Source organism: Neovison vison, chromosome 7 (genome assembly GCF_020171115.1).
Source record: "Neovison vison isolate M4711 chromosome 7, ASM_NN_V1, whole genome shotgun sequence".
NCBI lineage: Eukaryota > Metazoa > Chordata > Mammalia > Carnivora > Mustelidae > Neogale > Neogale vison.
This window is the reverse complement of record NC_058097.1, coordinates 4135382-4150735: the sequence shown is the minus strand read 5'-3', so window position 1 is coordinate 4150735 and position 15354 is coordinate 4135382. Positions and strand designations below refer to the sequence as shown.

The following is a 15354-nucleotide window of genomic DNA, read 5'->3' as shown; positions in this document are numbered from 1 at the left end:
CCTGAGCCAAAGGCAGTTGCTTAACCAATTGAGCCACCCAGGCACCCGACCAGTGACGTTTTTAAAAAACTCAACCACTGATGTTGAATGGTTGTATTGATTGTCTATTGCCGTGTAACAAATTACTGCAAAATGCAGTGGCTTAAAACAACAAACGATCTATGCTACCTAAAGCAATCTACACATTTAATGCAATTCCTATCAAAGTACCATCCATTTTTTTCAAAGAAATGGAACAAATAATTCTAAAATTTATATGGAACCAGAAAAGACCTCGAATAGCCAAAGGGATATTGAAAAAGAAAGCCAAAGTTGATGGCATCACAATTCCGGACTTCAAGCTTTATTACAAAGCTGTCACCATCAAGACAGCATGGTACTGGCACAAAAATAGACACATAGATCAATGGAACAGAATAGAGAGCCCAGAAATAGACCCTCAACTCTATGGTCAACTAATCTTCGACAAAGCAGGAAAGAATGTCCAATGGAAAAAAGACAGCTTCTTCAATAAATGGTGTTGGGAAAATTGGACAGCCACATGCAGAAAAATGAAATTGGACCATTTCCTTACACCACACACAAAAATAGACTCAAAATAGATGAAGGGCCTCAATGTGAGAAAGGAATCCATCAAAATCCTTGAGGAGAACACAGGCAGCAACCTCTTCGACCTCAGCCACAACAATATCTTCCTAGGAACATCGCCAAAGGCAAGGGAAACAAGGGCAAAAATGAACTATTGGGGTTTCATCAAGATCAAAAGCTTTTGCACAGCAAAGGAAACAGTTAACAAAATCAAAAGACAACTGACAGAATGGGAGAAGGTATTTGCAAACGACATATCAGATAAAGGACTAGTGTCTAAAATCTATAAAGAACTTAGCAAATTCAACACCCAAAGAACAAATAATCCAATCAAGAAATGGGCAGAGGACATGAACAGACATTTCTGCAAAGAAGAGATCCAGATGGCCAACGACAAATAAAAAAATGCTCCATATCACTCGGCATCAGGGAAATACAAATCAAAACCACAATGAGATATCACCTCACACGAGTCAGAATGGCTAAAATCAACAAGTCAGGAAATGACAGATGCTGGCGAGGATCTGGGAGAAAGGGAAACCCTCCTACACTGTTGGTGGGAATGCAAGCTGGTGCAACCGCTCTGGAAAACAGCATGGAGGTTCCTCAAAATGTTGAAAATAGAACTGCCTTATGACCCAGCAATTGCACTACTGGGTATTTACCCTAAAGATACAAACGTAGTGATCCAAAGGGGCACGTGCACCCAAATGTTTATATCAGCAATGTCCACAATAGCCAAACTATGAAAAGAACCTAGATGTCCATCAACAGATGAATGGATAAAGAAGAAGTGGTATATATACACAATGGGATACTATGCAGCTATCAAAAGAAATGAAATCTTGCCATTTACGACAACATGGATGGAACTAGAGTGTATCATGCTTAGCGAAATAAGTCAAGCAGAGAAAGACAACTACCATATGATCTCCCTGATATGAGGAAGTGGTGATGCAACATGGGGGCTTAAGTGGGTAGGAGAAGAATAAATGAAACAAGATGGGATTGGGAGGGAGACAAACCATAAGTGACTCTTAATCTCACAAAAACTGTGGGTTGCTGGGGGGAGGGGGGTTGGGAGAAGGGGGGTCGGGTTATGGACATTGGGGAGGGTATGTGCTTTGGTGAGTGCTGTGAAGTGTGTAAACCTGGCGATTCACAGACCTGTACCCCTGGGGATAAAAATATATGTTTATAAAAAATTAAAAATTAAAAAAAACAACAACATCAAACGATCATCGCACAGTTTCCGCTGGTCAGAAATCTGTGCATCTCAGCTGGGGGCTCCGGGATCTGGTCTCTCATGATGTTGTTGTCCAGCTGTTGCCTGTGGCTGTGGTCTCATCTGAAGGCTTACAGTGTGGAAGGGGGAAGGATTCACTTCCAAACTCCTTCTTGTGGTTGTTTGCAGGCCCCTTACTTTGTGGGCCTGTTGACAGAGCTGTCTCATGGCTCAGCAGGCGGCTCCCCCAAGAGTGAATGATCCAAGAGAGATTGAGAAAGCATCCATAAAAGCCTAGAAGCCACAGGCTTTTTATAGCCCAATGTTGGAAGTGCTGTCTTATCTCTTCTGCTGTGTTCTATTCATCATAAGTGAGTCTAGGGGCTCCTGATTGGCTCAGTTGGTAGAACATGCAACTCTTGATCTTGGGGTCATGAGTTTGAGCCCCACATTGGGTGTAGACATAAATAAGTAAAACTTAAAAAAAAAAAAAAAGAAGTGAGTCTAGGTCTAGCCCATGCTCAGGGCAGGGGTGGAGGTTTGGATTACACAAGTGCATGAAAATCAAGAGGCAGGGGTGCTTGGGGGTAGAGGCTGCCGGTGGTGGAAAGGAATAGCTTCTTCCATGAGCTCAGTCACATAAAAAGCAAAACCACACCTGGTGCATCGTCTGCCCAATAGTTATCTTTTTCCTACTGTTTTCATTACTCTTGAACTTTAGTCTTTATTTAGGCTCCTCTTGAATTTTGACTTTGATAATGTTTATGCCGAGAATGTCTATTTACAGGTATGTGTACAAAATGGCATTTAAATATGTCAGGAGTTGGTTTGCTAGTGTAGGATAATCAGCCTCTTAAGCATGACAGACAGCAGGCAACCTGTGAATGTCAGTGTCCAAGGCTGTCATTTGGTAATGGTAGAATTGACTTGTGAACTTGAAGGCAAAGTGAGCGTCGGGCATTGTGGGAAAAATATTCTTTCCTTGGTATTGATTACTACACTTGGCGTTTATCAGCTATGGCAAGTATCTCTGTTTGCAGACTGGATTCATGTCGGGCCCCACTTACGACGTGACTACACTGAGTTGACTTGGGATATTGTGTGCTGTGTGATGGTTCCATTCTCCTGCCCATTTTTCCTCCCTGAGCCACTGAGAACCCTGCATGGTGTCACGTGATGGTTGTCACATATACACAGGTTGGCCCTAGTGTCACCTAACAGTGCTTTGTTAAAAATCGGCCCCCAGAAGGTCTATATTAATTAAGGAAATTGTTGAGATGCATAGTTCAAGTTCAGAAGTTCTTAGAAAACTGGGGGCTCTGGAGAACGTGTCCAAAGATGCCATCTTAGAAATCCTGTCCCAAATCCCAGTGTCAGGATCCCTGTTGTTAACAGCGGCAGAGCCCAACTCCCCAGAGCTCCTCGGGGGAAGGAGCTAGAAGGCTCGTAGATAGCTGTCTTCTCCTTCTGTCTTCACATGGTCTTCTCTCCATGTGGATGTGTCCAAATGTTCTCTTCTTAGTAGGATACCAGTCATATTGGCTTACGGCCCGTCCTAATGATTTCATCTTCACGTAGTCACCTCTTTGAAGGGCTTCCCTCCAAACACAGTCACAGTCTGAGGTACTAAGGGTGAGGACTTCAACTTGGGAATTTTGGAGAGCTATGGTTCAGCCCGTAGCACTATTTTCCTTACAGAATCTTGAAGGGTATTGGTGGGGAAGGGCTGTGGGCCATAATGGGAGAATATATAATCTTCTGTAGGGGTTACAGACACTCTTGAAGTTGTGTTATTAGCCTCACCATCTGCCCTAAGTCCCTAGGTAGGGTATGGACGGACGGTGTTCTCGCAACTCCGCCGTCTTCCCGTCTTCCCACTGGTTGGGAACAGAGCCCAGCAAAGCATGTGTTGGCCCAACTTGAAACTCAAGTGCACAATGGGGAAGAAGTGCTTCAAGATTCCGGAGTCCCTGGGCAAAGGAAGATTTGAACTATCTGGAACAAAGGCAGGAACTACCTGTAATCATTCTTTATATTTTAAGCCACTGAAACCAAACCACCACGCTAATTAGATCTGGTTATTTCACAGCTGACCCCAGAAACATGCCATGTACTCCTTAAGTCTCTCTTGTCTTTGCCTCTCAGCGAGACTGAATTTGGGGGTCCTTGTGGGTAGGGGAAAGAATATTGACCTGGGAGACCCTTCCCAACCAGGAGGCATTGGTTAGGGCTCAGAATGGGACCAGAAACCCAGAGTTCCAGCTTGGGGCCTATTATTTATGGCAATGCAAATTAAGCATATTTCGAATGCCCTTGCCAGAAAGTGGAGATCTTTATATTAAGAGTCAGTGAAAGTGTTGGATTCCCTTTCTGACTTCCAAAAAGTGACAGCATTTTTTATTAAGAATCAGTCACTGTCTTGGGGCATCTGGGTGGCTCAGTTGGTTGAGCAACAGCCTTGGGCTTGGGTCATGATTCCAGGTCATGGGATCGAGCCCCACATCAGGCTCCTTGCTCACCGGGAGGTCTGCTTCTCCCCCTCCCCCTGCTCATGCTCTCTTTCTCTTAAAAAAAAAAAAAGAATCTGACTTGGGTCAAGACTGCGGTCCCGTGCCCAGAGAAGAGCCCAGTGGTGGGTGCAGGACCAGCTCCATCATGTGTGGGGTCCAGTGCAAAAGGAAAATGTGGGGGAAATGACCAAGAATTTCCAGATAGACAGCAGTCATCACGTGCAGCCTGCACCCTTCTGAGCACGCCCATCGGGCTGGCCCCCCCCGGGGGTCACTGGGCATAAGTCAGTAGTCAGACATGCCAACAAGTGCTTAGTTTGGTCTCCCCCTCTTCAGCCCCCACACAGACCCCTCATCTGGCTGTCCCCTACTTTGGTCCATTCATTCTGTAGATCAGCTATTCTCCAGGTGCGGTCTGGTACCAGCAATCTGAGTCTTAATAAGCCCTCGGGGGTGGGGTGAGGAGTCTCATGCTCACTTGAGTTTGAGAACCACCGCTCTGCACAGTTAGCTTCTCCATTCCTTGGACAGGTATCCCCCTGTTCGCCAGACCCTTTTGGCGGCACTGAAGACAAAATAGCAAAACACTGACCCTCCCGAATGAGCTTACAGTCTGGTGGGACAGACACACGGTTCTCAAGTCATTTTAGTAGTATGTGTAGAATTACAAATTGAGATAAGCCCTGTGAAGGAAAGCCTGTGTAAGATGGGGGCTGGACAGAGCCTGTGTATGGGGGAAAGGTGGGGACTTTACTGCTGCGGTCTGGGTGCAATCTAGGGAGACTTCCTGGAGGAGGTGGCAGGGCTTTGGAGCGCTGAGACTTGCACTCACGCTGCCGCAGATTTCCCCAAGGCAAGGTGGCCTCCCTCCTCTCATCTGGGAGGTACCTGATACCCAGGGGGTTTCTGCAGAGTTCTCATTCTCCAGTTTCAGGAATCCCCTCCCTTGCAAGCCGTCTCCCTCTCTGTCTCTTCCTGTCCCACATTCCAGCACTGAAATGTGAGTGATAGTTTTGCCTTCCTTGGTCATTGAAATGCACCAGTATTCGTTGTTGTTCTTTGACTATCGTTTATGACCCAGGAGCTGTACTTCCTTTCCTCCCTCCTTTTCTTTTCTAAGCTCCCTCCCCCCCAAGCCACAATAAAAATACGTACAATCGGAGATGTGTCCTCCACGGGGCACTTGTTTGCTCCCAGTTTCCTCCTCAGCGGGGGTGGGGGTGGGGGAGTGAGGGGCAGAGGAAGGTGTATCTGATCAGTTTGCAGTAAACCGATGACTGTCGGAGGTTTGCTCGGCGTCCTGGCCCTTCCACTCTGCAGTTCCTGAGAGGCTGGGTGAGGAGCCCTGACATCTGACCGCTGACACCGCAGCCCAGGCTCCCTGCAAGCAGATTCTATTCCGCCACTTGCCAGCGGTGAGCCGCCAAGCAAATTCCTTAGTTTTCTGTACAGCAGAGCATTCACTCACTGGAGCAATTGGCTTGGAATGGAATGATTCGGTTTGTGTAAAGCATTTAGGGCAGCCCCCATCTCTAATTATTCTTTATATACCGTTACATTGTGTCTCTTTAAAAAAAAAAAAACAAAACAGACATAAAATCGTACTGTGCAGGCCAGCTGCAACCCCTCCAGGCTCTCCATGCCCCTGCAGTGTATGCAGATGGAGAACATTCTTTCTTCAGTGGGTACATACGGATTTCTACGTTACCCACCCACTCCTGCTGGGCATTTAGATGGGTTCCTTTTCTTTTCCTTTTTTTCCCTTTATTTCAGTTTTTAGAAGAATGTTCCAGGGAATATCTATGGGTGCACCACGTTATTTTGAATCCTTACAAAACCCCCTGCAGAAATCTGAGGTTTGCCCGGGGTCAGGCAGATGTCCCAGGAGCTGGGACCCCAGTCAGCCTCCGTCCCACACGCGCGGATCACCGGCGCTGCCTAGATAGAATTGCAGGGGCCGGGAACGACATCTGAAGCCCGGGTCGCCCTGAGGCTGGAACTTACGAGCCCTGTCTCCGCAGTCCAGGGCGCGGGGATATGATGAGTCCCGTCTTCCGGAGAAGGCAGCCTCAGAGAAGCTGAGGGCCTGGCGGACAGTGGCACAGCCGGCAGCTGGGGGAAGCAGACAAGAGCCCCGATCAGTGAGTCGGCAGCCAGGCCGCGCGCCCTCTGCCCAGCTGACTCAGGGTGGTTTCCCCTTAACATTAAAGAGTCCTGGGCAGGCCGTGGGGCCACCTGCCTCTCTCCTCCCCCATGTCCGTCTGCCTCTGCTCCGAGGATCCCAGGGGGCTCGTCCTCCCCGTCCTCCCCGCCTGCCTGAGCCTCTGCGTCTGCGTCGTCTTGGATTCCCCAGCACTCCTGCCGCCTCGAAGTCCCCTCCCCTCCTTCACAGGCTCTGCTTCCCCACCCCAGGCTTGGTCCGCACCACCTTCCCCTTTGAATCAGCAGTTAGGGACCCTAACCCTAACTGGTGACTCAAGATTCAAGAAGATGGAAAAGGGCGTATGTTGGGAGTCCCTGGCCACTGTCTTCTTGCCACCCTCTTCCCAGCCCAAAAGGCAATGAACCCTGGTTTCCTTTTCCTTTTCGTTATCCATAGGCTGACTTAGTACTCTCTGCCCCTTCTCTTGTTAATGGGACCGCCACTTGGGAAAACTGCCTGGCAGTGTCAGCATCACTCCAGGCACGTGTGCGGACAGTCCCGCATCCCACCCGGGGGGAAGGAGGCCGTGCACCTGCTTACAGACAGGCTCTGGGTGGAAGTGTTCCGTGTAATCGGTCAAACCAGACACAAGCGAAATGCCCACCCACACGCGGTAGTTAAGGGAAGTGTGGCACGTCAGATCAGTGGCGTGCCTGCCGTGCGACAGAGCACCAAGAGAGGATTCCCCATCCCTGTCGCTCCTGGAGCAACACAGGTGTGTCCCACTGCAGTGACCGTGGGCGGCAGGAGACAGACCCAGAGGACATTGTATGATTTGTGTTCATTTCTGTGGCGGCCCAGAATAAATCTCCGTGGACAGAAACTTAAATGTGGCTCCTCGTCTGAGGGGCCGAGGACAGAGAGTGGGCACGGGGCAGCCTTCTGAGTGCCACATCGGCGTGGGAGGGACGCGTCACTTGGACGTCCACGCGTAAGAGAAGGCGTCCGGGTACGTACTTGATATGTGTGCACAGACTGGATGGAGGTCACACTTTTTTCCGTACAGGTAAATAAAAAGCTTTCGGCAGCTGATTTTACCCGCAGCACAGTGTTTTGGGGACACGGGTTTCTGGTAGTTGGCTGTTGTCGCAGGACTGCTGTGGACCACTGATCGGGTACTGCCCCGCAGTTGACAAGTCGGAAGAAGAGGAAAAGGAACTTGCTGGCACTGGGTGGTTTTAGACTCTGAGATGGCCAGATCGCCTTCCGAAGGTTCTGTCCGCCGCCCCGGCCCCACGGGCACCGCTTGCACCTCCCCCGGGAGACAGGGAAAGGCTGGCACCCGCGGACGTGGGTTTGATTCTCTTTTGACATGTCATGGTTGCCGCCTCCTTTCTGGGAACTCTTGTCCATTCTGTGGAAAGAGGACCTGGTGGTCTTCTGCTCCTTGGTGAATCAGAGCTGTTGGTTTGTGTGCGGAATTATTCCTTGTCAGCGTTAGGAACCGCAGGCACCTTCCCCAGCCCGGCTGTCCTCGGAAGACAACCCCATTATTAGGCTGTGAATTTTTTTTTTTTTTTTGTCTTCGTGGCATCTGCCTTTGTCTTGTGCTCAGAAAGTCCTTTTCATGCTGAGATTAAAACAGAACGAAACAAAAGAGAAAACAGTCTGTGATTTCTTCTAGTACTTTTATGGTTTCTCTTGTTCCTAATTGTCCTGATTATTTCAGGCAAGGACTGTGTCTGCCTTCCCGAGGTGCCCGGCCTGCGTTCTTGCACACCGTGAGCAGCTGGGGAGAGGATAAGGGGACCAATAAGGGCTCGTTCGAAGAAGGGAAACTCAGCAGAAGACTCAGGCCTCTGCCCTGGCCACAGGATGGGGCGTGGGCTCGCCACCAGCAAGGGGAAGCCTGGCGAGTTGGGAGCACCCCATTCTGTAATGTGTGACCGCACCTTCCAGCTGCTGGCCCCTTGCTGTCCACACAGGCTCTTGTCCTTGGCAACCCTCCCTCCCTTCCTGGTCCTGGCAAGGCTCCCAGCACCTGGGGGTATGGAGACCTTCCTGGCAGCTCTCTTTTGCTGCTGCTTCCGTCCCCGCCTCCCTCCCACAAACATTTTTGAGCACCTTTTGTTTGCATCTCTGTACTGGGCACTTGGGTGTACTCCGGATCTGAGCAGCCGCTCCCCCGTGAGGCCGCCCATCTGGTGCTGGAGGTGGACAGGCGGGTCCGCAGCGTGCTGGGCACAGCGGGGACAGGCAGTCTGGGAGCTCAGGTGTGGGTTCCCTGTGGGGCCCATGGTGGCTGTTGTGCCACTGGCTTTGGGCTGCTGTGACAAATGACCACAAACAACACAAGTGGCTTAAAACAACACAAATTCATGATCTCGCAGTCCCGGAGGTCAGAAGTCCGACAGGTCTCACTGGGTTAAAATCAAGGTGTTGGCCAGGCTACGTTCCTTCTGAGGGGTTCCAGGAGGAATCTGATTCCTGGCCTTTTCCCAGCTTCTGCAGGTGGCCCACATTCCTTGCCTCGTGGCCCTGCCTCCACCTTCAGTGTTGGGAATCCTGCTGTCCCCGGCTTCTGTCCTCACATCTCTTCTCCACCCCCTGCCTCCGTCTTACAAAGACTCTGTGAGCCCACAGGGCCGACCTGGATCACCCAAGATCACCTCCCCAGCTCGAGATCTCCTTAAGGACACCTGCACAGTCCCCTTTGCCATGCGAGGTCATGTGGTAACAGGTTCAGAGGATCAGATCAGGACGTGGACCTCTGCTGGGGGGCATCATTCAGGCTCAGCTTCTCCCCTGCCCCCACCAACCTCTGCCCCTCCCCCCCTCGGAGGTTCCAGAAAGTTGAGTTTCTCTACGCGCTTTCTCCCTTCTGCCCTCGGCTCAGCACAATTCTTGCCATGTTTTGCTTGTGTTTTGCGGAGCGGGGACAAAGAGCTGGTCCAGGCTGCCGGCTCAGCCTTCTCCTCATCACAGGGATGGGGATGAAAAGTGCATCGGCCTCAAAGGGCTGGAGGGATGATTTAATGAGATTGTAGGTGTCAAATGCTGATATGAACTTGTTAGCTGTTCTCTCTGCTGCAGTACTGCTTTATGTGTTACTGCTGGGGCTCTGGTATTCTGTCCTCATTCTGACCTGTTCTCAGCCACCTTTGCCTTGGGCAACTCCTCTTGTCTGCCCAGCTGCTAGAAGGACGTGGGCGCGCCTGCTGCCTCGGGTCTCCTCCTCAGCCCTCCTCCAGGAAGCGGAAGGAGCCCTCTTGGGCTGACTGAACAGCTCTTCCAACCCAGCACTCCCAGCCTGGTGCTTGGTCCATTGGCCATGGCCTTCTCTCTCCAAGATGGCGGCCGCTTAAGACCAGGACCCCGTAGGTTGCTCTTTGAGCGCATCTCCCAACTAGGCATCCTCAGCTCGGCTCTGGCTGTGTATTAGAATCGCCTGGGCCCTTTCAGACTCCTGCTGGCTGAGCCCACTGCTTAGCTGGCCTGGGGATAGGCCCCAGCAATGGATTTTGACCAGATCCTGGTGGTTCTCCAACTTTGGAGCGCATCACAGTTCCCTGGAGGGCTTGTGGAAGCACAGACGACAGGATCCATGCCCAGAGCTTCTGGTCCATGAGACCCAGCGTAGGGCTGAGAATCTGCCTTTCTAACACGTTCCAGGTGATGCTGGCCGGAGGAGCGCTAGCTGAGAAGCAGCAGGATAAAGCATAGGCAGGTAGTTCACAGACACACGCCTCAGGAGAACCTGTCGGGGAAACCTTGCATGGAGTTGGGTCATTTGCCCTCACCTCAGATGTCACCTCCTTAATAACCCTGGCTGCCTGATTGTTCTTGGGTTACTGTGACCCTTACGTTGTTTCTCTCCATGTGTCTTGATCCCCATGACTGCACCTGCCCATACTACGAAATTCTCAGAGTCAGGACTGTGTGGCTCCCTGGGCCCTTGGCTTCCTCTCTGCCTCCATCCCTCCCTCTGAAACCCTTCAGAGCCTCGCCCTGGCACTCTTCCAGGGCACTTGGGGTACCCCAAATAGAACATTTGCTCTGCTTGGCACCTTTCCGCCTTTTCTTCCCGAGCCCAGCATGTCTGATAAAGCGTGGGTAGGGTTTCCATGTACGTGTGTCCCGGGCACGGTTTGGCACGCTCCCATTCTTTCTGTTCACCTAAGCTTCCCCAGGGGGCCAGACACCATCCTTGGGGCTCCGTGTCTGGTTTTCTATTAGCCCCCAGAACCTTCTGAGTCTCTGCTATTAAAACCCTCCCTTTCCAGAGGGGGGAACAGAGGCATGGGGGAGGTTTTGGTCAAATATCTTAGAGACATAAATGTCTCAGCCCTTGAAACAGGGAAGCGGTCTCTGGGCTCTAAGTCTGCAAGTGTTTGCGATGAACAGACTCCCCCAGCCGGGTGGGAAGGCGGAGGAAGCCTGGCTCCTGGCTCAGCGGGAGACCGGCTGGCCTTCAAGGTGCCACGCGAGCACCTGTCAGCAGTGAGCTCCCTGCTCCCTCGGCCAAGTCCTCTTTTAGCGACTGGTGTATTTGCCCTTGGTGGCTCCTCTGGAAGCCTCCGCTGGGATAAATGTCAGCTCAAGCCACCTTTGCTTAGTGAGAACACCGTAAGAACACTCTAAGTCCTTAGGTTCCAGACCATTTCCTTAGGGCTTGGGGAGGAGCTGGCAGGCCCCCGTGGGTCTGTTTGCCGTGGGCAAATAACGCTTTGGAGATCACTCGGGGCGGGGGGTGGGCACGGAAGATCGCATTTTGTAATTCTATTTATATGAAATGTTCAGGGTGGGTGATCCCTAGAGACAGCAGATCGGAGGCAGCAGTGAGGGGCTGGGGAAGGCGGAGGGGCGTGACTGATCATGCCCCCAACTCTCCTTTTGGGGGAATGAAAATGTCTTGGAACTAGATGGACGTGGTGGCTTCATAACGTTGGAAATACGCTAAATGCCACAGAATTGTTCCTTTTAAGATGGCTCATTTTTGTGTTATGTGAATTTCATCGTAATTAAATAGAAAAAAGGAGATGGGAGGGGTGCCCCCTCCCCATCGGGTTCGACGGGAAGGGATGGGGGCTGCCGCAGAGCGAGCAGGCAACCTCGATCAGGGTGAGCCGCTCCCACGGCGGCGGCCCCATGTGAGCGTGCCCGGCAGAGGTCCCTCGCACACAGCTGGGGCTCGGGGGGCATGTGCTTAGCCCCGGATGCAAGGGCTCTGCTTTCTGAAACCCTGCAGTGAGACGGAGCGAGCTCTGCCTGATGATGTTCCGGTCCACACCACGCCTCGGCAGCCGTGGAGCCCGGGAGGGGGCTGGCAGAAGTGGGTTGGGAAAGAGATGGGAGGCCGGAAGGTAGGGACTGTGAGTGTAGACAACGCCTTCTAAGCCCCACTGTGGTGAATGTGAGAAGTGAGCGCACATGTCTGTGATGTGTAGCCCGGAAAGGAGGGGGTCTGGCTCCATCAAGCCCCCCCTTGTGCCCGTGCTTGCTTGATTCTACAAAAGCTTGACAAGGAAGGCATCATCGTCCCCATTTTGTAAATGAAGGAATTGTGATCAGAGAGGTTGTCACTTGCCCAAGGAGACAGGCTGGCCCGTGATGCTGGGCTGTGGCCTGAGCAAAGCTTGGGTGAGGGTAAACTGAGGCTCGTGGCTGAGGGTGTGCATCCACTCGTACATTCAGTGGAGCCGAGCGCACGCATCTTTTCACTGGCATCCTCTGCTCTGGCTGAGAAGCGCTCATGGAGCACGCCCCGAGTCCCAGGCCCTGGTCCCCACCCTGCAGAGTGGCCGCACTGTCCGTGGATAGAGGCATTTCGGTGATAATCTCTTGCTGGCAGTTGCAGAGGGGCCATCAGGGAGAGGACACAGGACTCCTCCAACAGGCAGCACTGTGTCTTATGGGCCTAAGAATTAGCATTTTACCTGGGGAGGGGTGTGGACATGACATGGGGTCTGCTGCAGCCATATGGAAAACCATGGGTTTTATCCTGACAGCAGCTAGAATTTATCCAGCGTTTCAAGCGTGGTGTATGTGTGCATGGGGAGGGAGCGGGACAGGGGACAGGATTTATGATTTCCAGGGTCATTCATGCTACATAAAAAATGAATTGGGTGTGGTCCTGGCCAGAAAGAAACAGCAGGATCAGGAACGGTCAGCCCGGCAGGACTGAGTCCATGTGTGGTGTGAGCAAGAACGGAGTGTTTGTGCCGGGCTGATGGACCCAGAGCTTGTGAACAGAAGAAAAAAAAAAAAAAGTTATGTCTCATTTTGTGATGCACATTTCTCTTAAATGCTGACCTAAGAAGAGTTCATGAAGATTGGGGGTGCCTGTTGAATGTAATCCTGGCCATGCTTCCTGGTGGCGGAACAAGCGAGCACAATCCCAGGAAGCAGATGTGACTGGCAGAGCCTTGCGATGCACGAGGGGTTGGGGAGACTCTGTTGGGAATGGGAGGCTGGCAAGAAGGAAAAGGGGAGTTTGCCATCTCCGTTCTAGCTGAAGGAAGAGGTTGGCCACTGCCTCGCGCCCCTTCCTCCTTCCCAATGCCCAACAACCTGCTGGAAAAGGAAAAGATGATTATCACGTCCTGGGGGATCAGAATACTAGGAATCACTTTGCAAAAATACCTAGCATTTTCCCGATTGAGATCTCCTGGGTTATCACGTCTTCCCATGCCCTTCCGGTGTTTCTTATGGCTGCTTCCCAGGCGTGCCAGATAGACAGAACTCGGCTGGGCTCCCCCCTTCCCTTGGGTTATTGCAGATGACACACCGAACGGGCTCTGATAGCACCTGTCCTCATTGGGGGGCTTCCTCTACTGTGTAGCTCGTACCTGACCAGATCCTATAAGCTCAGGAGTCAGGATTCTAAATGAGTTCGTTATTGCTCTGCGCTGTCAGCTTGCTGCGTTCCTAATCTGTTAGATAAGTTTGCTTCAAAATAGATGCATCAGTAATAATCAACAATAATCAACAAAGGACCCAAATCAACAATAATTTGGGTCCTTTGGGAACGACCCAAAGGTCCATCAAGAGGAGAACAGATAAATTGTGATAGACTCAGTCAGTGGAATACTTAACAGCCATGAAAATTAGTAACCATCCCTGCGCACAAGTCACCCGTGAATCTCACCAATACTGCTGAGTGGAAGGAAGCAGACATGGGAAAGTAGATATTGAAGGTTACTTTTTATAGATAAAGTTTATATAAAATTCAAACCTGGCCAGACTCACCTATGGTGACAGCTGTCACCCTGCCTCTTGTGGGAGGGGAACACAGGTTGCTTCCATGGGCTGGTAATGTCTGTTTCTTGATTTGGAGGCTGGCTGTATGGGTCAGTTTGTGAGAACTTGAGCTGTATGAACTTGAGCTTAAGATAGGGGCATTTTCCCTGTGTATGTTGATACTTTGAGAACAGCATATCAGTGCAAAATTACAATTCCCTTAACAGCAGTCCTGCTTTCTTCACAGATTGGAGGGCAGTGTGACTCGAAAGCCATCGAAAGAGAGAAAACGGTCGTAGCTCTGTCACCCAAGGAAGCAAGCAAATGCCACAAAGAGGATTTGGCCAAAGCGTTTTATGTAAGAATTGAATTTGTCTTTGATGCCAGTGTGGTAAGGGTTTTAGCTGTGGAATAAAGCAACACAAATGATACATTTTTATCATCATTGCTAGAAAATGCTGCTCATGTTGAACTGTTCTGATATCCCCCAGGGACTGTCATCATCATTGTTGTCAACGGAACCAACCCTCACGGGGCCCTTGCCAGAGGACAGGCACCTTCCCGAATCTCTGTATCCCGGTTTCTCTTACTTGGAGGCCCAGAGAACATGGGAACTCACGTGGTTCCCAAGGAGCCAGTGAGACTTGAGTCCAGGTGGTCTGACATGAAAGTTCAGACTTTTAATCGCCCCTGTTCACACACTTCCTCTTTTATAATGCAGGATTTTGGCAATTACTGAAACCAGATACTTACATGTTTCGCAAGTGAATTTGACTTCCTGGCCAGTGAACACACACACACACACACACACCCCTTCTCTCCACGAAGCTCTTCTCTAAGGCTAAGGAATGTTGCTTGCTATCTGTTTTTAATTTACTTAGAAAACTGAGCAAACATGGTGATGTGTGTGTGTGTGTGTGTGTGTGTGTTATAACCCACCACATTTGGGAAAACATTTCCCAAGACAGTTGGAAATCAGTGTTTCATGACAGCCTTTTTCTTTCTTTCTAGAGAGAGAGAGAGAGAGAGAGAGAGTGTGTGAGTTAGGGGGGGCACAGAGGGAGACAGTCCCAAACAGGCTCCATGCCTAGCAGAGAGCCCAACGTGGGGCCTGATCCCACGACACTGAGATCATGACCTGTGCTGAAACCAAGAGTCGGACTCTTAACGGACTGAGCCACCCAGGCGCCCCATCATGCCAGACTTTTCTTGAGAATAATTCAAACATCTGTTTATATTCAAGTCCCACTTGTTAGTATTAAGAGAAGGAAATAGTTTCGCCTCACCTAGATGTCTTCCCTGTTCAGCCAACGAGCTTGGTTTTTTCCTCTTTTGAAATGAATCTAAAAATCAGTTCAGTTCCTCCTGTCTCCCCCTTCACCCGCTTCAGCCTCCTTGTCGCCGACTTTTTTAAAAACAAGGACACCGTTGCTGCGACCCGAATAACAGTTGCCTTACGTAATCATCAACTTAATATTAGTTTGTGTAAAGAGCTTGAAACTGTATCTGGCCCAGTGCATGTACGATATCATCATTTTATCTATTTTTTTGTTTTCTTTTTAATTTTTAATTGTGGTAAAATTCATAACATAGCATTTGCCATCCTAGCCATCGTTGAGTGTACGGTTTGGGAGTATTGAGCCCACGCT

The 15354-nt window shown here is 50.5% G+C and overlaps 1 protein-coding gene across 1 annotated transcript in view; it reads left to right on the top strand.

Annotated features, from left to right (window-relative positions):
- ATP2C2 (ATPase secretory pathway Ca2+ transporting 2) overlaps window positions 1-15354 on the top strand; it is a 59164-nt gene that overhangs the window by 3743 nt on the left and 40067 nt on the right. Inside the window, exon 2 of the mRNA XM_044255629.1 lies at window positions 13953-14063. Within this exon, the coding sequence (XP_044111564.1) occupies window positions 13953-14063 (111 nt within the window). The remainder of the gene's footprint in view (window positions 1-13952; window positions 14064-15354) is intronic.